This window comes from Vicugna pacos, chromosome 10 (genome assembly GCF_048564905.1).
Source record: "Vicugna pacos chromosome 10, VicPac4, whole genome shotgun sequence".
Classification (NCBI taxonomy): domain Eukaryota; kingdom Metazoa; phylum Chordata; class Mammalia; order Artiodactyla; family Camelidae; genus Vicugna; species Vicugna pacos.
The window spans coordinates 10,706,577-10,730,364 of record NC_132996.1 but is presented as its reverse complement, the minus strand read 5'-3'; the positions used below and the strand labels follow the sequence as shown (position 1 = coordinate 10,730,364).

Sequence of the window (23,788 nt, the reverse complement as noted above, 5' to 3'; positions counted from 1 at the left end):
AAAGTAATGAAAAGTTAGGGCTTTCCTTGGAATACCTGGCACAAAAGACTTCATGCATCCTTCACAGCTTTCCAAAGGATTAGTTTCCATTCCTTCAGGGGAGTTGTACCATCACCTCGCATTACACATGTACAACCTCCCCCTCCCCATTGTCTCCTTTCTGCCTCTTAATTTCAATTAGCAACAACATGATTCTCCGGCTTTCTCATTTATCCACTCAAACTCATCACTGTACTGCATGTTTCAAAACCATTATTGCACTTCAGCTAATCTCAAACAACCATCTCAAGAAGGCAGTATTGCCCTCAGATTGTGGTATGGAAATCAAGGTCCATAGAGATTAAATTAATTCCAGGGTCACAGAGCAAGTGGAATGTGAAAAAAATAAACTTTGAAAACTCCAAGCTCTGACCTCAGGTTCAATGCCCCTTTCTCCATTCTAATTACTATTTTTGGTTAATAAGAGATAATAATGAAATTAATTTGCTTCCTGCTGAAATCATAACTGACATTTTCAAAGGTGACAATAACTATACATTTTACACAACTTACACTATTGCAATATTCCATTAATGCAATATCAAGTGATTATAAGAAATGTCACAAGAAAACCGTGGGTCAGGAAGAAATAAGGGGACAAATGACTCTGACAATGCTGATGTCTTTCAGAATGCATGTCCAATAATTAAGCAGAAACACATGTAGGCAAGTATGTTACTCCAATATTAATATGATAAATAAATATATAGAAAAGCAAATAATCAGTGTTCGGTTTTGCCAATTTTATTGAACCAATAAAATTCCTACTAATAACAATGAAATAAATTTCTGCAAGTATAAATGTGATACAGTTTAACAAAACCCATTGTTCTGTACCTATAAATAGATTTTCAAAATGTCATAAAAAGTGCAGTTATGAATTGTTAACATGTTAATACACAGTTCCTTTATTTCAAATGTGTTTGGCTTGACTCACTAACAGTTCCTTCTGCATCTGTTCAAATAATATTATCCATCCCTCCAAAAAAAAAAAAAAAGGCATGAAAGCACTAGAATATTACACATAAACTGATCCGTTCAGGTCAGCTTTAGTCAGAGTTGTAAAATCAGCAACATAAGAAAAATAAAACCTAGTTATACATACAAAAAGCTTCCATGGGTTCTATATTCTCCTTAACTGCTGACTCGTGTGGAGGGCATAATAGCTGAAAAGGCTTATATGGTTAACTACCTTAGACTACATCTACAGGGTCTGATTCGCCAGAACGAGTTTAAAGTGGCTGTTTATCAAGTTTGCTATTTTCAGAATTGAAACTATAAATGTAAGACCGCCATTCGACGCTGAAAATTGTGTGGATCCTAAATTGCCTCAATGATCTATTTGATAAAAGCTTATTCTAATTGAAAACCTCATAGAGTAAGAGACTGTATATAGAGCAGTCTTAAAGATCACGTCGTCTGCCTCACGTTAGTCCAAAGACACGTGCTTCGTAAAAAAAAAAAAAATTACAGTAACAAAGCACAGGACTACAAAGGCGAAAACATCACAGCTTCTGATTACATTGAATAAAAAGTACCAAGGAACGCAAAAGACGATTCTGTATTAATACTGATGAATTAAAGAACTCTAACAGACTTTTCACAGCATGCTACATATATCACTCACAACTTAAGGATAAAATGATGTCTAAAATTGAAAGATAAGAAGTTGGCAATCTGATTTCATGTGCAATTCAGCTACAGAGTCTTAATATATACATTCATGATGTAGCTGCCCTGCAAAATCAGGATTTTTTTCTTTTTTGTAAAAAGAGATTTCAAGTTCAAATCCTATTTCATAAGCTAAAGGATACATCCAGTTCTTCCATGACCAGGAAAAGTTATTTTCAGGTTTGAAGGAGCTAATCCAAGTAGCAAGGCCATGTTCCAAGCTGACCTGACTGGGTTCTTTGTAACCTTGCTCCAACTGTGCATGTGGCCGTGACTCTTCCATTCGTATGGAGAAGATGCCAGGCTGGCTTGTGGTTGGTTTGTTTTCCATGTCTATCTGATTTCGGATTGAAAAGAGTAAATGTGAAGAGAAAGAGGAAGGGAAAAAATTGTATTTTCTTTCCGGGGACGATATACGGATGTGAAGGAAATATCTGCACTGGAGGCAGAGCTTGGATTTGTTTCCTTGATGAACAAGGGTACCATTTAACTCTTACTTTTTATTTTGGAGAGCCAGTGAAATTCAGAAAGAAGAAACGTCTCAACATGACAAAGGAAACTTCTCGGCTATCCAAGGATCCGTTTCCTTTTATCCCACTCTTTGATCCTTCCTTATCAGATTTAAGAGTCAGGTGAAAATTTGTAAAGGCTGATTAATTTAAGACAGAGATGTATAATTAGTTTCGTTCAGTAAGTGTCGTAATGCATACACTCTGCTCATCAGGATTCATAAACAGTATTTTAGCATTAAAGATGAGAGAGTGTCTCTCCCTTTAATATTCTGTTAAAATTATACATTCACTTTCTAAGAGGTTAAATTGAGGGGTGCAAGAAAATAGACTGTACCAGCAAATTTATATACCAAAATTATATTTATCATATTTAGACTTACTAAGGTTGGATGTTGTCCTATGAGCTGCAAAACGGGGTGTTTGTTCTAGTGGCTGTTTTATAGTATGCACGTCATTACTTCAAAGATTTCCACAAGCACTGAAAAGAATCAGATATTCATCCCCCCCACCCCTATATTTCTTCTTTTCCAACTCTGTACTTCATGGTGGTGCAGTCATAATTAATTTAAAGCTAGAATGAACACTTCATGACATATGATTTAATAAAAACCATTCCCATCAGTCTCCATTATTAAAGTCTCATTTCTTAACTAGGCATCTGTCTACTCCTGGGCCCTTAAAGGCATTTACTAGACTCTGCTGTCAGGTTGGGTGGTTCAGGAATGGGCGTGGAAGTCATCCAAAGATCATAATAATGTGTTTTTTCAAATAGGGTGGTTTGTCTTCGGGTCAGGCAACCACCTACAGATACACGCGCGCCACCACGGAAACCTGACAGTTTTCATCCATGAGCCACACCAAGTAGGCACTGGCTAGAGAGGAAGTGTGGTCGCTTCCTCCTCCTCTGTGTTCCTTCCTCCTCTTCCTGTTCCTTAACGATGCTGTCCAGACACCCCGGAAGTGCAGCCAGGGGAACAGAGACCCCAGCGTCAGCCCGTTCCCTTCTCATCCCCCGGGCACGTGACCCCCGTGAGAACAGGCTGGGAATGGGGCTTTGAAGCTCCATCTAACCCGGGAAAGCCTGCTCAAACCCTCATGTCGCCAATTTTGTGGCCTTTTATCTACATTAAAAATCAAATGGGCTCCTGTGATCCAACAGGACCACCTAAACACCCTTTACATGTCCTTCTGTTGGAAATGTGTTTCAAGGACCGAATGACATCAGTCGAAAGAGTGTCTGCCGGAAACTTCCTGTGCCACTGCCAGGTTACAGATCCCTCCGGACTGTCGGAGAATTTCAACTTCACATTCAAATAACTTGGACTAATGCAGGTGTCTATAACCTAATATAGATCCAGGTTAGGATGGCAATTCGATCACTTTAAAATCCTGCTAAATGCTAAATTCTGCATGGTAGAAATAGTTCAATTTCTGTATCATGTATAAATATAAAGATTCTTACTTCGATAGAAGGCAAATATCTTCTATGATTTATTTAAAATATGGAAGTAGTATTACTGAACAACAGAGGTGAATCCATGAAAAGGTTGGATACTCTGAATTTATAGGCTCTTTGGGGATGAGGTAGAGGAGAGCAAGTATTTTGGCAGCTGGGAAAGGGCAGGACAGTATGGGGTGGGCGAGATCACAGGGGGTGTTGCATAATACCTGGTGGGGTGTCTAGGGCAGAGGTTAGCCAAAATATAGCTGGGTGATCATGGGATTCACAGGGAGTGGGGGCAAAGTCGTATTCTTAATGAATGAAGGAAAAAGCAACTTGGAAAAGTAAATGCTGGTGACTATCAGCAGGTGGCTGGTGATGTTTGGTTTGGATTGTGAAAAGGCCTTCGGACCAAGATGGGCTGAGGGGAGGAGAGAGAGCATGGTAGAGGTCGAGGCACTTGGAGGAAGAGAAAGCAGGTGGGAAAGGGCGGGCTCAATGTAGGCAGGAGCTCCCGCAACCGGAAGAGCTCCTTTAGATTAGGTGTGTGATGCTGAGGGCAGCCACGCTCTGAGAATTCTGGTCCACGTGTTCTGGGGAAAAGCTTTTCCCTCCTCACGGGGCCCTGCCTTGACACTTAACCTCCACCTCCACGATCCATTTCACCCCAGCTATTCTTGTTCTAGGTCTCACCTGAGCCACATTGGCATGGAAGTAAGCTCCACGTACAGGGGGCACTGAAGTTCTGTTGACTGAGACGAATACATTCACGTTACAGTACTGTTTTAAGGAAAGACTGCTGAATTTGATTCTCAGTCTCCAGAGGGGCATACTAGGAAAACATAGTTTACGATGATGGCCACCTAGAGTAGGTTCCGACTAAAAAAATTAGGCAACTTAAAACTCAATCTGAATAGAGGAGCCACATGTCTCTCAGTTTGCTGTTGAATTATACTACTTAGAAAATTTCATATACTATTTACATAACATTATTGTTGCATAATTTTTACTCCACGCAAGACCGTCTGTTTGCATAAAAGAGGAAAAAGTCCCATTTATGATAAAGAGAAGAGTTTAAGGTCTTGCTTTCCAGAGGCAGGATTTAGAATCGTCTCTCAAACACAACAGAAACAAAACAAAAACCTCAGTTTACTAGCACAGTGCAAATCATTTTTATAACATGCACTGTCATTTATTTTTGTCCCTGACGAATTGCTCCTAGAGTGTTAAAGAATCTCACCATCATGTATGCATGCACTCTGCATGAAAGCGGGGGACTATTTTTAAGCATAGATCTTTAATTGCTGGTAATTTCATTTTGCTGCGGCATAAAAATCTAAGATTTTGGATTTAAAAACTATAAGGTGGGAAAAAGTGTTGCTCAGGACTAACGTTCATTAGTTTTTAGGAGCATTTAAAATCTTTCAGGGATTTTATAACACAAATGAAATAGAGGCTCTGGTTCATACATGATTTTGATATAAAGCTTACATTGAATTTTCTGTTCTAAGAGAGCCCCATGTTGCTCTGTCTTTCTTATTTGGGTTTCAAGCCATAATTACAGGCCAAGGCCATGCCCCAGATTCCACATTGGCCACCTTATATTTAAAAAGTACCCCAAATGGGACCAAGATTCTTCCTGAGTCTGACACAATACGCTTAACTCAAAAAGGTTAAGAAAGTAGTAAGTGGTCCCATCTCAAAGTCCTGTTTCCTCTAATTGACACCAGTCTGTCTGAGGAGGCCCGATCCGAAGTCCAGGCGGCTGCCTGGCCCCTCCCACAGTCAAGGGACAGAGTTAAAGATGTACTTTTAGATGAGAGAGCATTTAGATGTTTCTTAAGGTGATCTGAGAAAGTAAGAATTACAGCCGAAGTGGGAAAACTCAAAATTCAAAAGTACACAGACATCGCTCAAGCATGTACATCGGTGGGTTATTGGACTAATTTTAAAATAATAAGCAACGAAGTCAGAGACTTGACATTCGCGTGTGCTTTTGCTCACCGACACTCGCACATGTAAGTTTGGCACAACGTGAGCTTGAGGTGTGGGTGAGCAGAGCGTATAATCGCCTCTATTCAGCTCATTGTACCAATTGAACCAGATATCGCTTTTAAAAATATCACATTTGCATATAAAAAAGCTACACTATAAATGACTACATAGTAAATTCATTACTCTGAAAAAAATACCACCCTGGAAAACCGCATCAGAATTTCAAGCGCGCACGAGATGAAGCGCACAGCAACCGCGCCGTGAGATGGTATTCACAGCCTGCAGAGCCGTGCACGCTGCCTCTCGGGAGGTGCCTTGGCACCTTCGGAAGTCAGTTTTTCTAGGCTGAGTCAGTGAGGTTCATAGATAGAGTGTTTTGTTTTTGTTTAGAGTTCCAAGTCGACTGATTTTCCTGGTTAGCAATGAGATAGGTCTATGCTGAGCTAAAAAGAAACCTTGCTAAGAAAGAGATCCAGTAAAGGCACTAAGAATCCCATAACCCAGACTCCAACGACTTAACGTTTCTGGGGAAAAAACACAAGAACAAAAACTAAGTGGCCATTTTAACTACTTAAACTTTGTTTCCCCTTTTGGTCTCAAGCTCATCGGGTGTTCCGCGAGAATTTCTCCTCCTTTTCATTACACAAAGGTCATTTTTCATCCTGTCATACGGGTCACCTGCGCAAAAACATAGGGCTATTAACAGAAAGAATTCTAGCTAAAAAAAAAGTCAGGAATAAAGGCTATCCTCAATTTGAAAGTTCTAAAATCAGGGAAGTGAAATGGACATGGCATGTAGCTGTTTGTATTTGCCATTCCCCTGAATACCTTCTCTGTAGTAAATACATGTCTATATAAAGTCATATGAAATAAAATCAACACATGGTTTATGCAATAAACAAAACAGAATAGATCTGGCACAAGTTCTTTGAGTAATCTCTTTAAATAAACCACCCTGCCTTAAAAAATATTGGTCATTTTTTTTTCCTCACATGGAAGATTGCAACCAAGGTCCTAGAATCTAAAAATGCAGAACCAACTTATCTTCATAGGCTTACAGTCATCTTTCTAAGTCTCTTATCTGGAACAAAACCTAAAAGAAAGCAACCTAGTGGATTGTACCAGAAAAGGGTGATGCGTGGAAGGGAGAAATGATTTAACAAAACACTAGTCCACGATTCTTTCTTGAGAGAAAAAAGAAGTCAGTCCTATCTAACAGGTAAGTCTAAAACGAAATCTTTGTGGGAACTCTAATGGGACAATTTAACTCTATCATTCACTAGGAGAAAATGGATCTGTTTTTTAAAAAAAATTAGCATGTTTGTGTAAAATTCAAGTCATCCTTAATTAACCCAAAAGTGTTTAAGCAGTGCAGCCGTGTCCTACTGGAGAGCTGTAAGCGTCTCTTCAGGCACTTCACTGGGTCAGTAACATAATACAAATTAAAGCTATAAACACATAATGTTGTGCTCTGTGAAGGTCGTCTAATCCAGCAACAGAAACCAATGCAAAAATGTGACTTTTGGGGTATTATTTTCCCTCCCTTAAGACTTGCTATCTTTTTTAAACCAGTCGTCCAAAGAGATTTTTCTGGGGAAGGGGATGCTTTGGCATTGCGAAAGGAACATTGTTCAACCCCAGGAAGGCAAAAAGCCTTGTGCAATAAAGAAATCTGAACACAATTTCTTTATGGCTCTGTTTTCAAAGGACACTTCTGCAGTGACATAACAGGGGGAAAGTTTAGCTGAGTTTTTTTTTTTTTTAACATATTGCACTCTTTTGTTCTTGCTGTTGTTCAATCACATTAATGCATAGAAACACAATTTTTTTTAACCTTTGAATAATTAACCGTTTAACCTATCATCAGAAAAACCATGGAAAATAAGTTCTAAAAGCCTAACAGGAAAAAAATATAGGTATATTAACCTCTGCTTTCTCTGCTTACGGCAATATAGAAAACACTATGAGAAACGAAAAATGTGCAAAGAAAATTTTTGGTCAGTCTTGTGTGGGTACATGTTGTCGATATGTGCCAGCTAAGTGACCTGTAAGCAGCACTGTGAGCACTGATTGTTTATGATGACTGAGGATTACTGTCAGTGATAGAAAGGATTGTGCATAATTCCACTTTGAATATATACATCTGCTATGGAAATCTGAAACTTCCGTTTCCAAAGAGAAGAAAAGAGCTGAATTTGGCATTTCAGTAGCATGCTATAGAATTCATCATGATTAATTTCACATTAAGTTATGGACAATGGCTGTATCACATTTCATGTTATCGCCAATAGCAGTAAAAAAAAAAACCCAAAACAAACAAACAAACAAACAAAAAATAAACAGTGCCTGACAAATAATCTCCTGGGGACACAGATGAGTGTCCTGTGAGCAGCTTAGTTCGACAGCGCATGCTTCTCAGCCACCAGATTTAGGACACAACGGTAACATTTTAGAATGGCCGGAGGAGGTCATTCATTGCTGAATTCCAATATCTGAAAAACAGTTGCTTGAGCAGATTGTAAGCGCTTTTCCTTATTTAAAAAAAAAAAAAAAAAAAGGAAAGAACAAAAATACACGAAACACACAAAACCCCAAAGCGCGGAAGTTAAGCGTTAACAAACCGGGTCCGTGATTTATGATCGGGATCCAAAAACCCAACTACGAACAATGCGAAGTAGTGCTCCTCAGCATTATTTTTTGCAATCGTTAGTCATGTTAAGCATCGAGAAAAAGAAAACACATCATTGCACATTACAGCCGCCCCCCCAAAACGGCTAAACTTTGACACTAGAGAATTGGATGATGTCTGATGCTACATCACAAACAGCTTCTGATGTATATCCTATGGGAAAAGGTCTTTACACACATGTGACGTGTTCCCTGGGTGACGCTTCAGGTCAAATGCCGGGTGATGGCACGAAGCGCGTAGAGGAGTTCGGCTTGCATCCGCGCTTCCATCAGAAGTAAATTCACGTGAACCTGCAAACCAAAGTGTTACCCCTTAAGTGATCGTTACAAACAACTGAAAACATTTTCATCTTTTTTTCATGGATCAGACATCCACAAAGGTTTTTCATGGGTAATTCAGACACATGTACGAATACACACGCCTGGGCATATTTATGAATAGACAAGATATAACATTCATAAGAAAACCGCGTTTATTGAAAAAAAAATGGCCCGTGAGCGGTAAAAATGACCCCTAACGTCTTAAAACTTCCAATAGTTTTGTTAGAATATGTGTTATGTAAAGCCAATCAATCTTTGGGGTTATAAAATAAAACTGATTTTTACAAATTCCGATTTTCTGACAAACTATACTTTCTTCCAGTTGTGAAATCTGATAAGGCTAAAAATCGGTCCTACGTTTCTTATGGTTTATGCTTATTCCTTGCAAAGCTTTTCAAAACATTTCTTACTATTCGCAGGCACACCTCGTTTTATCGCGCTTTGATTTACTGCACTTCACAGATACTGCGTTTTTTGCAAACTGAAGGTTTGTGGCAACCCTGCACTGAGTCTACTGGCGTCATTTTTCAAGCAGCATTCGCTCACCTCGTGCCTCTGTGTCACATCTGGTAATTCTCACATTTCAAACCCTCCACCAGCAAAAAGATTATGACTCACTGAAGGTTCAGATGATGATTAGCATTTTTTAGCAATAAAATATTTTTCAGTTAAGGTATGTGCATTGTTTTTAAGACAACACTTTTGCACACTTAATAGACTACAGTATTGTGTAAACATACTTTTATATGCACTGGGAAACCAAAACATCCTGTGACTCGCTTTATTGTGATATTCACTTTACTGCAGTGGTTCGGAACCAAATCCACAATATCTCCGAGGCATGCCTGTACTTGGAAGGCAGTAAAGTGAAAATCTGAAGCTTGAAGCAGCTTGGAATTAGCGTCTGGTACTTAGATATGCATAGCTTGCCTAGAGTCTTTCAGATACAGCTGTGAACAAGTGTCTAATTTCTTTTGGAGGCATATATCTCATCTGATAAGTTGAAATGATTATCCACATATTTTCAAAATTTTTTACAAAGAAATGTGTTATGATATTATACTCAATTTATTTTGGTATCTTTCCAGAGGTTAGATATATTTTGGACTTATTCTCTCGATGAGTAAGGAGAATTTCTCGACACTACCTAGTAAAAGGAGAAAGTCTAATGCAAACATACAAGCTGGGCCTAAAAATCCATCAAGGAGAGATGCTGGAGATAAGTGGGTATTTATCTGATGTGTGATCAGTTCTAAGACTTCCAGTCTGTTAGGTACTGAGGGCATAACATTCTCTATCAAAGTCACACAGCGAATTAGTGAATATTAGGACCCTAAAATTTTTTCTTACTCTCAAACTTGGAAACTGAAGTATAAATAGAAGATTCTTAAACTAAGGTCAGAAGACCTCAGATTAAGGCCATACTTACACTACACTATTATGTTGGTAAAGATCTTTAACACTCTTTGGGTCTTAAATAATGATTCCTATATATGTGTCAATCCAAATAAATATTCTCATATAATAATATAATTGGCTCAAAGGATCTGCATTAGATTGTCAAAATACTAAATTATCAATTGGAATAAGAAACTATTGTTCTAATAGGTTAACTGCAATGGCTAGAGTTAAAGAACCTCTAAATGAGTACGTCTTCTGGGCCAAGATACATTTATACCTGATACAACATCTCTGTAGGTTTGATTTTTATTAATAGTTAGAATGGTTGACAGTGTCCCAAATGCACTTTTAAAATATCAGTAGTCAGATCCAATCTTTCAAAGGCCAGAGCTAAACTTTTACTTGAGACACCACATGGGACAAAACACATAACCAAAATTTAGTTATTATTCAATAAACCTGAATTTTAAAACATTGAAAAGAAAAAAAAAACAGATGGTGAGATGATGCCACTTCCATTTTTCCAGTGGTCCTAATTTATAAATATTTTCATGTATAATTTTTCAGAATCATTACTTCTTATATTGAACAGTTGTCTATGGTATAATGTTGAGCCGTGAAACACACCTTTTCTGAGTGTTTGAACTGACGCCAGTAACTGTCATACATGCGCTTGGTCGTCCTCTCCGGATAGCAGGTCACCGTCTTAATGTAAACCTTCAGGCTTCGTTCAAGTAATTGATTAACTTCTCCATAATCATAGTCATCATACCTAAAAGCAATATGGCAACATGCTTTATGATGACAAAATCAAAATTTCTGATTTCTGAAGGTGTACCAAGGCACACTTATTATCTAGTAATTAAATACCAAAAGTTCATTAATTCATTCATCTAACAAATATTTATGGAGTATCTAGTATGTGCCAGGTACTTCCCATGCACTCCTCTAGGCATTGGTGATACACTAGTGAAACACTAATGCACAAAACAGACAAACACCCCTGGTCTAGTGGAATTTAAATTCTACGGAGAAAAAAAAGAAAAAAAATGAAAAAGATAACAATATAATCTATCAGACAGTGATAACTGCTATGGAGACAAAATGCAACTGGGGGCTGGGAGGAGAGGTGTGATTTTAGACAGAGTGGACAGGAAGGCTTCTCTGAGAGGCTGACATTTGAGCAAATACCAGGAGAAGGAGCAAGAGTAAAAGCCCTAAAGCGGGAGTGTAGCATTTCAAGGCAGAGGGAATAATCAATTGTGTCCAACGCTATTGGCTAGTCAGATAAAAGATGCTACTGAGAACTGACCCCGGCAGGGAGCTAAGCAGAGGTCACCGGCAACCTCAGTGCGAGCAGATTTGTTGGCGTGGTGGGGGAAAAGCCTGAGACTCCAGTCAGTTCAAGAGAGGGTGGGAGATGAGAAAACAGTGTTGGCACATATACAAAATTTCTTCAAAAAGATTTGCTGTGCATGAGAGCAGAAACACAAGGCAGCAGCGAGACAGAAAAGAAGGATGAAGAAAGGGTTTCTCTAAGATGATGAGAGAAATAATGGCATGTTTATATACTGACAGGAAAAGATCTGAATAAGAGAGTAAAGTTGATTATGCAGGAGAGAGAAGGGAGGGCTGCTAGAATAGGGGTCTTTAGAAGATGAGAGGGGATGGGATGCTGTGTCCAGTGCATGGGCGTGGAGACGGTTCATCCATAACACGAGAGGAGAGAGAGCAGAGCCAAAGGGCTCAGAGGCAGATGTGAGGGCAAATATCGTAGTGGGAACTTGTGGGATTTCTCTTCTATGTTTTCTTTTCACTTTTAACCCACACATAATGCTTAGTTAAAAATAAGTATTTCCAGAATTTTAAATCAGTGTTTTGGAGTAGCATCCAACAGAGAAATAGAACCACCATATTTGTTATTTATTGTCTCAAATATAATAAATACTTATCATAATTGAATTAAAATCTATTAGCATTTTTTTCTTAATTAGGTTGGTATAATATCTGTTTTAAAAATTGATGATTCTGTGATAACTTACTGTCTAGGATCATAAATGGGCAAATAGCAGAGTTATTATTTACCATGATAACAGTGTCTTTTAGGCAGAATGTCTCAGTATTAGTTTATTTTTCAGGAAATTTGGGATATTTTAGTTAAAATTATAGAAACAACTTTGCTTTTTACAAACTGAAGTCTAATTCCATTCCATAAAGGCTTTCTGATACTACATCAGAAAGGACACAGTACAGAGTCAAATTCAATGTATTCTTAGCTGGGGATTTTCTCTCTCTGCAAATCCATCCCCAAACAAAAAAAGCTTTCCTGATTAGACTATTCAGTCTCATTCACTCATTTACTTCCTGTTCTCTCAATACTAATTTTCTTAATTTAGAGGCCATTTATACTGACTTAGAGTTTCTTAAGTGAGCTTATATAAGCTTTATGACGGCAGACTTGATCCTAGTTTCATTTATACCCTAATTACCTTTCGTTCAAGAACCAACAAACCAATCAACCAGCACTTATTAAAGTTATTAAATGGACATCATATATATTTTTAACTGTCTAGTGCTTCCAGAAAGGATTCTCAAATTGAGTGATTGTCTCCTATTCCCAATGATTACACATGGCTTCCCTCATTAGTAAATTCTTATTACTGTATTTATGCATGTATGTTAAGATTCACAACAAAGAAAAATGCATTTCTATAAAATTGAATTAATTTTTAAAAATCATAAGTCCACAAGTAATATTTTCTCCCTAGATATGTATACTCCTAAACAGGATAAAAGTAAGATTCCTGTCAGAATTTTCATTTAGATATCACTTATATGTGGAATCTAAAAAAAAAAAAAAAAAAGACACAAATGAACTTATTTACAAAACAGAAACAGACTCACAGGCGTAGAGAACAAACTTATGGTTACCAGGGGGGAAAGGGGGTGGGAAGGGATAAATTGGGAGTTCGGGATTTGCAGATACAAACTACTATATATCAAATAGATAAACAAGTTTCTACTGTATAGCACAGGAAACTATATTTAATATCTTGTAGTAATGTATAATGAAAAAAGAATATGAAAATGAAAGCATGTATGTATGACTGAAACATTATGCTGTACACCAGAAATTGACGCAACATTGTAAACTGACTAGACTTCAATAAACTGAATAGGAAGGAAGGAAGGAAGGAAGGAAGGAAGGAAGGAAGGAAGGAAGGAAGGAAGGAAGGAAGGAAGGAAGGAAGGAAGGAAGAAAGAAAGAAAGAAAGAAAGAAAGAAAGAAAGAAAGAAAGAAAGAAAGAAAGAAAGAAAGAAAGAAAGAAAAAGAAATTTCATTTAGAGACGTATAAAGCTGTCTCCGCAATGGCCCTACCTGATTCCAAACATACAGTGAACGTAGTTAAATAAAGCTCTGCGCAGCATGGTTGTGTCCACAGCCTCGTGGGTGGCCATAGTGTTATAGGTGAGATTGTAGACCATGCGGAACTTTTCATCAAGGAGATGCCCAATGTCAGAATAAAGTCTGTTCACCAGGGAGAACCCATGATTTTCCCAGGTGTAGTCCTAAAAGAATAAAAGGTATCCAATTACACAACAGCCATTCTCCATTTAAATTTCAGGTTTTTGTTAAATATAACTACCGAGGCAAGTAAGTGGAGGTATTTCACATTTGGTTCTAAATTTGTAGCTTTGCTAAGAATGTTCACATCAGTTTGTAGATGGGAGGGCCAAACCGTTTCCTCCATGGGTCCAGGGTTTGGCGCCTTGGTGATAAACTCTGTCGACCTCCTGTGGGCAAGTACTATGCAAACTATGCCCTTATCTGGAAGGCCTGTGGGTACACCCAGACCCAGAAGACCTTGGACTATTCCTGTGTGACAGAACCTACTCTGTGACATGGACAGTTAGCTGATCATCTCGATCATCTGAAACAAGCCCAGGGGAGTCAGTCTTCATTCACACTGGTACCTTCTTTAAGAACCACGTCTCTACTGGGGCTGTTTTCTAGCGGTGGGGGAGAGGTGGCCCTTAAGCCCATGACAACTGGTGTATAATCTTATTACAAAATGCCTTTTTATTATAAATGTGATCATATCACTCGATTTCCTACCTGCTTCTCTCCAAAAAATGAACATTATACAAGCAACCATCTAATAATGCAAGTAACCTAATAAAGCAGTTTCCTTTTGACTTCTTAGAGGGGAAAATATTGAAACAATAATCCACCTACTGGAACATCAAACTAGACAAGGTCGAAAAGGAGGTGAAGTAAAAATATTTACAGGCTCTATCCAAATGACCTATTCATTTCTTTAGAAGTCAATTTATTGACATTTCAACAACCACAGTTAAAATGGTAGTATTTATCCTCCAGTTTCTCTGAATTAAAGGCATCTCATACCTGAGCTCGGAACGTTGGCAAATGCTCCTCCCCTCGTCTGGCAAAGTCTTCATACCCAAAACCGGGGTCCTCAATATAGCGGGAGACATCAGAAGTTACAATCATGTCATCCTCAAAATCTAAGGATGGTAATGAGCAATCTAGGGTTAGGGACACCGTACAGAGTTAGAACAATGAATCAACTTCATTTTCCTCCACTTTCTAGCTTTAGCTTTTCCACGGAATTCCCAAAGTGACAATATTGACTTCATGGCTTAAAATTATATAACATATCGTTTGCTGATGTTCTGAATACAATTTCACTACCAAATACTGGCAATCATAACATTTAGCTGTAGTTACACAGGCAAAAAATTGACTAAATTGAAATATTTAAACAGTAGTAACAGAAGATCAAGACACGAGTTTTATTACTTAGAAAGAAATTGAGAAATTTATTATTTAGAAAAGGAAGATAGCACAGGCCTTTGAATATAAAGCTTAAACATTATTTTGATCTGTCTGGGGGATGGAGTAGGGTGTGGGGAAAGAGAACGGATGAAGGGGAAAGACTACTTTAATCGAGTTTAATGTCAAGATGGAGTTTGTTAAAATTAGACAGTGTTTCATCTGAATGTATTCACAGTGAAAATTAGTTTGATAGAGTTCATTTTTGGCAGCCAGGGAGAAGGGCTGGAAAGGGCAAACAACAGAGAGGAAAGTGGACTTTTAGGTGCCACTGCTATGCTCTTAGTTGACTTGGGTGCTGGTTAAGCAGGAAGGCTGTGTGTAAAATTCATTAAGTTTTACTCCTAAGGGAGGTGAGCTTTTCTGTGTACATGAAAACAAAATACAAAATATGAAGTAAACAATGTGCTGATGAGACTGTGATTAGAATACGATCAAAATGGCACTCAGGAAGATAGGAAGACTATAATAATATTTTAAGACATCTGACTTCTGTATATACCTTTTAATATTAAAAATTTACCACTGGAAAATTGTAAACACATGTTAATTTGATTTAAAGGTAATTCTTTTACAACTTACTTTTTTTTTTCAAGGTTAGTCTGTCTTTACAATTACTTTTTTCTGATTTCAACCACTAAAAGGGAATAAACAACCTTTATTTACTAACTTCTACTCTCAAAAATGAACACGTATTTTTCAAAATAAAAGTAAAAAAAAGTGTCTTCCATGCAAAGAATAATATTTTCCTAATCAGTGTTTTAATTACTGTTAAATAAATTCAGTATTTGATAAATAATGAATAAATATTAAATACATAGTTAATAAAACAATTTTGTGGTATAATAAAAACTATAATTCTTAAGTGGACAGTCTTAAGAAGCTTAAAACACAAGTGAAATTATAGTAATTAATCCAAAAGATCTGACAGAATGGCAGTAGCTTCATTATCTTTAATCTTTGCTATTTCACGAAAATCCTAGCAATGAATATTCTTTTCTCACAAGTTTTAACCTTTCCTTAGGTCACTGGCATGAACTAATCAGGGGGCTTAATACAGGCAGGAAAAATCCAATGCCCAGATTACCCAACTTAGGAAATAGCTTATTAAAATTCTTATATGACTTCATCACACATGAAGAGAAGAAACCGGCACTTGTGGAGGACTGACAACATACCCGATCTAATGCTATGCACTTAATATCTACTTTTTCTGTGTTTCTTTAATAAAAAAAAGAATTACATACTAAAGAAATAAATAAACTAACTAAAACTGTTGTCAGTACTGAGCATCAGTAACAAATACAGTGTATGTTAAGATGATGTGGAAAATTTGTAAACATTAAACTACTTGAATTGGTCTGAAGCTTTTATTTTTAATGACTTTTAATTTTATTTATTTTTATTTTTAATTTTTTTTGGTGGGGAGGAGGTAATTAGGTTATTTATTTAAATGGTGGTACTGGGGATTGAATCCAGGACCTCGTGCATGCTAAGCAAGTGCTCTACCACTGTGCTATCCCCTCCCCACCTGGTCTGAAGCTTTTAGCTGATATTTAGTTCTCTGGAGTGAAAGCTTAGGCTTCTCCTCAGCCCAGCCCCACAACTACTTCATTGTTTCCCTGTGCTTCAGCCTCTGGGTAACTAGAAACACTTAAAAAATGGTGTTTTCAATGCACTATCTCTTAATATTTACGTATGAGGTTATGGTTTCCTTAGTTCAATCCATCACATAATAATCAACATAAATGAGGCCAAAAATGTAAAATGTAGTGGCAATCACTGAGGCTGCTATGACAGGTAGGAGTCCTGTGTCTAACAAAGTGAAGTTAAACCAAGACAAGTGAGTGATAAGCTCTATAAAACAGTTTCTCTCTTGAGAGGGTCTTTCTCCCCACACTGTACAACCATGTGGTCTCACGTGGCTAAACCCTGATCTCGGAGCTGGCTGTTACGCAGCTGGTTCCTCTGACTTTGCTGATAGTTTCTGTTTTGCTTATATATACTTGCAAGTTGCCACAGGACCTTTAAACATTGAAAAATAAATAATAAAGAGTAAACCCAAATAAGGGAGGCTTTATCCTACAAAGAATGTCTACTTATTCATTTTCAAATTAGGAGTCAATCAAGACTGTTTTCTTCACAGTTTTGTCCACAGAAAGTAATGTTCACAGTTCTCTCAAACAACGAATATTTTTTCCTAAATTTATCTTAAGAAGTTAAAACTTCTTAAAAAAGGAGTTAAAATTGGTACTCTGATCGACAAATCTAAAACTCCAGTTTTAATTCTATCTAAACAAATATTTCGAACTCTGGACTGAAAGGAAATGGTATTTTCTGTTTATCTGCATTCTTCCGCTCCTGAGAGGTGGCTACTAATATAATACAAATAGAAACACAGAAAATCCTATGTTACAGTAATGGAACACCATTCTAACCTGAAAAAACAAAACAAAAAACAATAAAAGCTAGTTAATTTTGTTACCAAGCGACAGAATACAACCCTTGTAGAACACCTTAAACATTTATTTTCTTCAAAAGGCTTGAAAAACTATTTTTAGAATAATCTCTACATGGAATCTGAAATGCTTTATCACACTGATCAAAGCAAGAAACTCGTTATAGGGAAAAGAAATTTCTATTTCCATTTTAAAACATGGTAAATCTATAAAAATGACTCAGTTAGCCACATCCTGAGTCATTTTTCTGTTATCTTTGTGTGACCAGCAAATTTAGTACTGGGAATGGTTAAGAGTAAATAATAAAATGATTTATTTCCTTGAATAATTCATAAATGATACAGCCTCTTCTGTTAAAATCAGAACAGAATTTTTGGCTAGGGTCTAAGACTTCCTGGTCAAAATTCACTTTAGAAAGCAGTAGTCCTTGCTCAAGGGTCCAAGAGGGTAAAGACTAGTATTCTAAAACATATTTTCAATATTAAAAAAAAAAAACTAAAAGAAATAAAACATTTATGTTCTTCAAGCTCTATGGTCTTAGAGAAGCTTTAAAAAATTAATGTCTAAAAGCAAATAGATATTACCTTAATAAAAGTGTTTACATTTTAAAATATTAGTTTATCTAGAAGGTTCATCCTAGGCTTCTTACTTTCCTTTGGCCCATCTATTTTCCCTGGATGATTTTTATAAACAATTCTTTCAATTTTAACTCCTAAATAGATGCTGATAACGTCTAAAACTTTATCTTGAGCTTAAAACCCTCTTCTTCTCAACCTTGTTGCTCCAAGTGTGGTGCGCAGACCACCAACACGGGCATCACCTGGAGGCATGAGAGAAACGTGGCTTCTCAGGTCCTGGCCCAGATGGAATGAATACAAATGTGCATTTCAGCAAGACTCTTCCATGACTCACGTGCACATTAAAGTCTGAGAAGCACATTATTAGATGTCTCCAGGCTGGAGGTTTTAATAGACATTGCAAATCAAAATGCCCCAAATCTGGTAGGTTACGTGCTCTTTAAGGTTAGAAAGGTCATCATGATAAGGCCTTTATCTACCTAATCAGCTTCTTCCTCATGTGACCTACCTCATGAGTTATGTCCTAACAACACAGAACCACTTGCTCCTGCACCCAGCATCCTGTTTCCTTACCACAGTGCCCTGCCTCAGGCTTGGATGCTTTACTACCAGCTCCCCATCCCCCAGCCACCATCTGTCTCCCTTGCACTCAAGTTTCTTCAATTTAGCTTAGATCCCAGCGGCTGGAGGAAATCTTCCTCCAGGACCCCTTTTGTCCACTCCTCCCCGATCGTGACTGGGTTCATAGACCCTTCACACTCTGCAATGTTATTGTAATTATTTATTTCTCTCCCACTAGCAGTGAGAGCCCCCAGAGGGCAGGAAACATGTTTCATTTTAGCCTGAAAACTGTAGTACATACCACACTGCTGAGACTACGTGGGGTTCGATAAATGTTTGCAGTATAAATAAGTAAACCAATAATTAAAATGCTAAGCTTCTTTATTTGGGAATTCCTGCTGGTTAGAGGCTCTGAGAAATGGTTATTTAATATACTCAACATGGTAGATAAAATCTTTCATAAAAAGGATCATGGGGGGAAATGATAAAAGGGGTTCTTGATAAAACTTCTGAGAGCTATTGGTCAACACCATATTTGACATTTAACAAACAAGTTGTGGCCAATCAATGACCCTCAGAATTTATGAGACCAACTAGCCTCACAGTTAGTCATTTTGAAACCCTCTTTTAAACTAATGAAACTCTAGTTTAAAAATAAATGTTACATAGATTGATGACTCTGAAGAGTTTAAGCTTTCAAAGTCTATTGAGTGTATGCTATTTTAGTAACATTTACTATGCAGTGTTCAATATCTTTTTCAGCCATAATTGAAAAGTTTCCCTCCTATTTCAAAGTCTCTCAGAGTATTAGGGGGAAAAAAATGTGTTTTTAAGACTAGAGCCAAGAAGCCTAGCTTTTAATACAAAATGAATTCCTCCAAATTCAATCTAAGAAAATGACCTAAATAATACATTTTTATAAAATTCCAAAGGTTTCTCCAAAGAAATGCAAATGCGAGTGCTGTGTAATTTTAGAACTAATCTGGAAAAGCAGCGGCAAGAACGCTCCTCCTACCCACTCCCCACCCACAGAAAAGGCAGTGGTATTTCTTACAAATGGCATCTGTTGAAACAGGATTTCACTTATCATTAAAAAAAAAAAATCAACCAAGGTAGGATGAATTAAACATTGCTATCTAACTTGATAAGCAACTGATCTGCTGTGAATAACATTTTATCCAGGCTACAGTGTGAACTACAAAGCTGAAGCACCTCTCAACTGGATCTGAAATATATTCAAAGATGCACCAACATCAGAGGGAAGCAACAACACCAGGGTCAGGTAGAGGAGAGCAAAGTAAAAAGAACACGGGAGTAGAGTGGTTTTGACATATCCCTATGGAAAGTGCTGGAGGTGGTCTGCTAGGGTTCTAAGAACAACCAAAAGGGAAAGACGGTGAAAGAGAAAAAGCACCTGAATGAGGAAATGAATGAAAAGTATCTCCAGGGACCACATAAAGACTTTCTTTCTTCTCCTTCTCAAAGCGAGTGGTCATTTCTTCCTGAGATGCCTCTTCATCTTCCCTTTCTTCTTGAAGCCTTTTCATTCTTTCCATTAAGGCCTCTAGCTCACTTAGAGAATCTACAATCTGGAGCAAGAGAAGATAATGTTGAGTGATACTAATATTAAAAGTTGTTTCAGTAAATGTCTTCATCTCCCAATGTCATGGGTATAGTTATTAAGTTCTTAAGTGGGTTTTCCAGTAACTCCAAAGAAAATCACGTAACAAAATCAAACATGTTCATAAGTACGGTGTTTTGGCTTCAGCTATAAATATAGAAAATTTCTATGAATGGATTTACTTAATCTAGAATTCTAGAATCTGGTGTGCATTCAATTAGAGTATTGCTTAGTTTAAAAAATGAGGCAGACTTATGATTTGTAATAAAATGTATTTGCTTTAAAAGCCTCTTTAAGACAACTCAGAACTTTAGGTACAGGTTAAATTTTTACAGTAATAAAGATTATGCAAAATTATTTCAAGCATATAATATCTTGTTTAATAGATAATAAAATTCTCTAGATATTTTTAACATTAGCAATGTTAAACGCAAAATAGTAAAGAAAAACAGTTAAGCAGACAAACCCCAAAGTTGCCGCCTGTAAGGGATGCATTCTCTATGTTGTTGTCATTAGCGAGATCACACACGCAGAAATTGTTAACTGATATCAGCCTGAACCCATTGGAAATCTCTGGATCTCTCTCTGGATTGATGCCACTACCAAAAACGAAGCTTGCCAAAGCATGATAGTGTGCCAGCAGGACCACAGCATGTACCAGTTCGGGCAGGGACCAATTATTTTCTCCAGTTTTGACAAGTTTCTGAAATGAGGAAGCAAATCAGAGTAAAAATGAAAATCAGAGAATGCTGCAAAGCAGTTTTGGAAAGGATGGAACAGCTACAAAATTTCCTAAGTCCATTTATAGTAATAATACTTAAAATTCCCTTTAAAAATGTTTCACGTATTGAAGATACAATTTTGGTTAAACAATGTTAACCTTAAACCTATCAAACTTGACAATAATAACTACCTTGTGGCTTTCTCGAAATTTCTTACACACACACTGGGACGTCTGCTTCCGAAGCACTTTTCCATATCATGCTATTTTAATGAGGTATTTTTGAGAATCCAAGAACACTGAAGCCTAGGGACTTTAAACGATGATCTAGCAAAACCATTCATTTTAAGGTTTTAAGGTAGAGACCCTACCTTAAAAAGAAATCACATAAAAATTTCATTTGGTACGTCAACTTTTAGTTATCTTTTAGACATCTTGTCTGATGGAGAAAGAACGTACAGCAGATGATAGAAACTGTACAACACTACCCCACATTTGAGAGAACATAAAAAAATCAAAGCATTTTTGTATATGCTATTTCACTTGACTCTCCAGATGAATGAAGGTATCATAAGTGAAGCCATTAAAATCAGGAATCCCTCCACTACCAATTCCATCTATTAATCCATCAGGGATTCTCTCCCATCAGTCTTTGTGTGTCTGTCTGTCTCTTTCTCAGTGTGTTATGTGGGTGGGTGGGGGTACGTCTCATAGCGCCCCCTTCCCACCATCACAAATCTAAAACTTTCACTTGGCTCACTTCACAGCTAAAACCCCAAACCAAAAAAAACCACCTTTGCTTTACTCTTCATTATTCAACTACATACAGATTCAATATATTACCAAATTTAATATAATATTACCAAGAGCTCAGGGGGAAAAAAGGAAAAAATCAATCATATTCTACCACTCTGTTGTAACTTCTATATATCTTTTATTTTTATAAGCATAATTATATAATCAGACGATACATCCATTTTTCTTTGCTTTTCAAACTTGACATTTTGACATGTTCAATTTTCATGAGGCTACACCGTCTTCTGTTAATTTTTAAGCAGGGCTATATTACAGCCCAGAACTATGTCTTCAAAATTTCTTTTTATGTGCTACTATAAACAGCATCTTCATGCTGTAGCTTCATTCATATTTTATAAACAATTCCTAATAGGACTTCTAGAGCAGAGGTGGCTAATATTTTTTAGGACTTTTGATAATACTGCCAAAGAGCTTCCAAAAGGATTGGCAGAATTTACAACACCCTCGTCCGTCTTTGCAGGATTATCATGAAACCTGAAAGGAGAGCCAACACTCATTCTCCCGAATCTCTCACCTTATATTAATTTCTACTTTTTTATTCATTATAGCCTGGCTTCTTTTTCAAACTCTTGAAGCTACTTTCACTAAATTCACAATGACCCCCAAATGGCCAAATCTGACTCATTCTTTTTAGTCTGTATATTATTTGATCCCTGCGTAATTTACATTTTCCTCACTTCTTTTCTTGAAATGAACCTCCTTTGACCAGCAATTCTACTATTTTTTCAGTAGTGCCCTTCCTACCCTGTGATGCATCTTTCTCCGTCTCCCTCCCAGACCTCTTCTTTTCCTGTTTGCCTTCATCATGTTGGCTGGCTTTGTTCTATGTATGACCTTTCCTTGTACACTATCTCGCTGGATGGATCATTTGGTCCCTCAACTTGACCTGTGCTTATCTATATATAATTATCCAATGTTATTGCTTATCTACCCTTTAGCTTGGGCTACGGACCTGTATTTCCTTCAGTAACTGGGCATCGTTACACAGACGTCAGAATCTTCCAATCTCAAGGCTCTGTGTGCTATCCTGCTCATGGCACTGCTTTTTGCCCAGTCAAGCTGGTGGAAGCCTTAGAGCTATTCTCCTGTCCCACTGCCTTGCTCCAGCCTCACTTCCTGCCAGTCACCAAGTTCTGCTTATTCTCATGCTAAATAATTACGTACAGTCGGCTCCCTCCTCTTTATTTCCCTGTGGCTTTAAAAAACCCAAACTTCCCAGGTGAATTATGACTGGCTTCCCTGCTTCTAGTCTGCACCATTCATAATTTACCTTCCTCATCACCAAATACACTCGTGTTACAACTCAGGTCAATTTTCTTTAATGATTCTCAATTCTTTATCATAGTTATCGAAGCTCTTTTCATCATATAGTCTTCTGACCGTACCAGTTGGGGGGCCCAACTCCTGATGGTATGTATACTTCTTTATAAATAAATATATTCTTATGAAATACAACATTTTATATAGATCAGTTATAGACAGGTACTGGAATACTACTATTATATAATACACAAATACAGAAATTTGGAACAATGAGATAACGACACATACAACACACACACATTTTCTAACATTTTGAAGGGTCGTCTTATTGCCCCCCCTGAACTATTGTAACTCTGGAGAGCATAACTTTCTGAGGATACAACACCAATTCTTTAATACAGTATTCACTGGGTCACATAATATGATCTCAATTCTTTCTCTCTCCCATCCTCCACCCTACATAACCATTCCTACACTTCAGTAGCTTGAAGCTGTTAGCTACTTTTTTTTAATATTTCACAATATTTCACACCCGACTGTCTGTCTGGAATGCCCTCCTCTACTTGAAAATTCCCACTTATTCTTGAAGACCCATCTCAAATGTTACCCCTTTTGTCAAACCTCCTGGTTCCATTCTTTTTATTCATATACATTCATACACTATTGTGTAGTGATTGTTGTCTTAATTACCTACCTGGCTCTCCCCGCTAAGACTCCCAGCATGTCTAGGGCAGGGTCTATCTTTTTAGACTCACCAAAGTATCTGGCACAAAGTTACTTACATGTGACAGAAAAATAATGATCAGTTCCTTTAGCTCACTACCATGTTATCAAACCAGAACACAG

The 23,788-nt window shown here is 37.3% G+C and overlaps 1 protein-coding gene across 3 annotated transcripts in view; it reads right to left on the bottom strand.

The window, feature by feature from the left end:
* Positions 1–764: 764 nt before the first annotated feature.
* SESN3 (sestrin 3) overlaps positions 765–23,788 on the bottom strand; it is a 70,332-nt gene continuing 47,308 nt past the window's right edge. The window contains exons 5-11 of one of the 3 annotated variants that reach the window (XM_072968945.1): positions 20,609–20,845; positions 19,936–20,110; positions 14,477–14,616; positions 13,448–13,638; positions 10,696–10,840; positions 8,525–8,637; positions 765–6,336 (exon numbers count right to left, since the gene is read on the bottom strand). In XM_072968945.1, coding sequence (XP_072825046.1) covers positions 8,551–8,637; positions 10,696–10,840; positions 13,448–13,638; positions 14,477–14,616; positions 19,936–20,110; positions 20,609–20,845 — 975 coding nt within the window. In that variant the 3' untranslated portion in view covers positions 765–6,336; positions 8,525–8,550. Of the gene's footprint in view, positions 8,638–10,695; positions 10,841–13,447; positions 13,639–14,476; positions 14,617–19,935; positions 20,111–20,608; positions 20,846–23,788 lie in introns of all 3 variants that reach the window. The other 2 variants (XM_031675326.2, XM_031675327.2) reach the window with 2 other exon arrangements.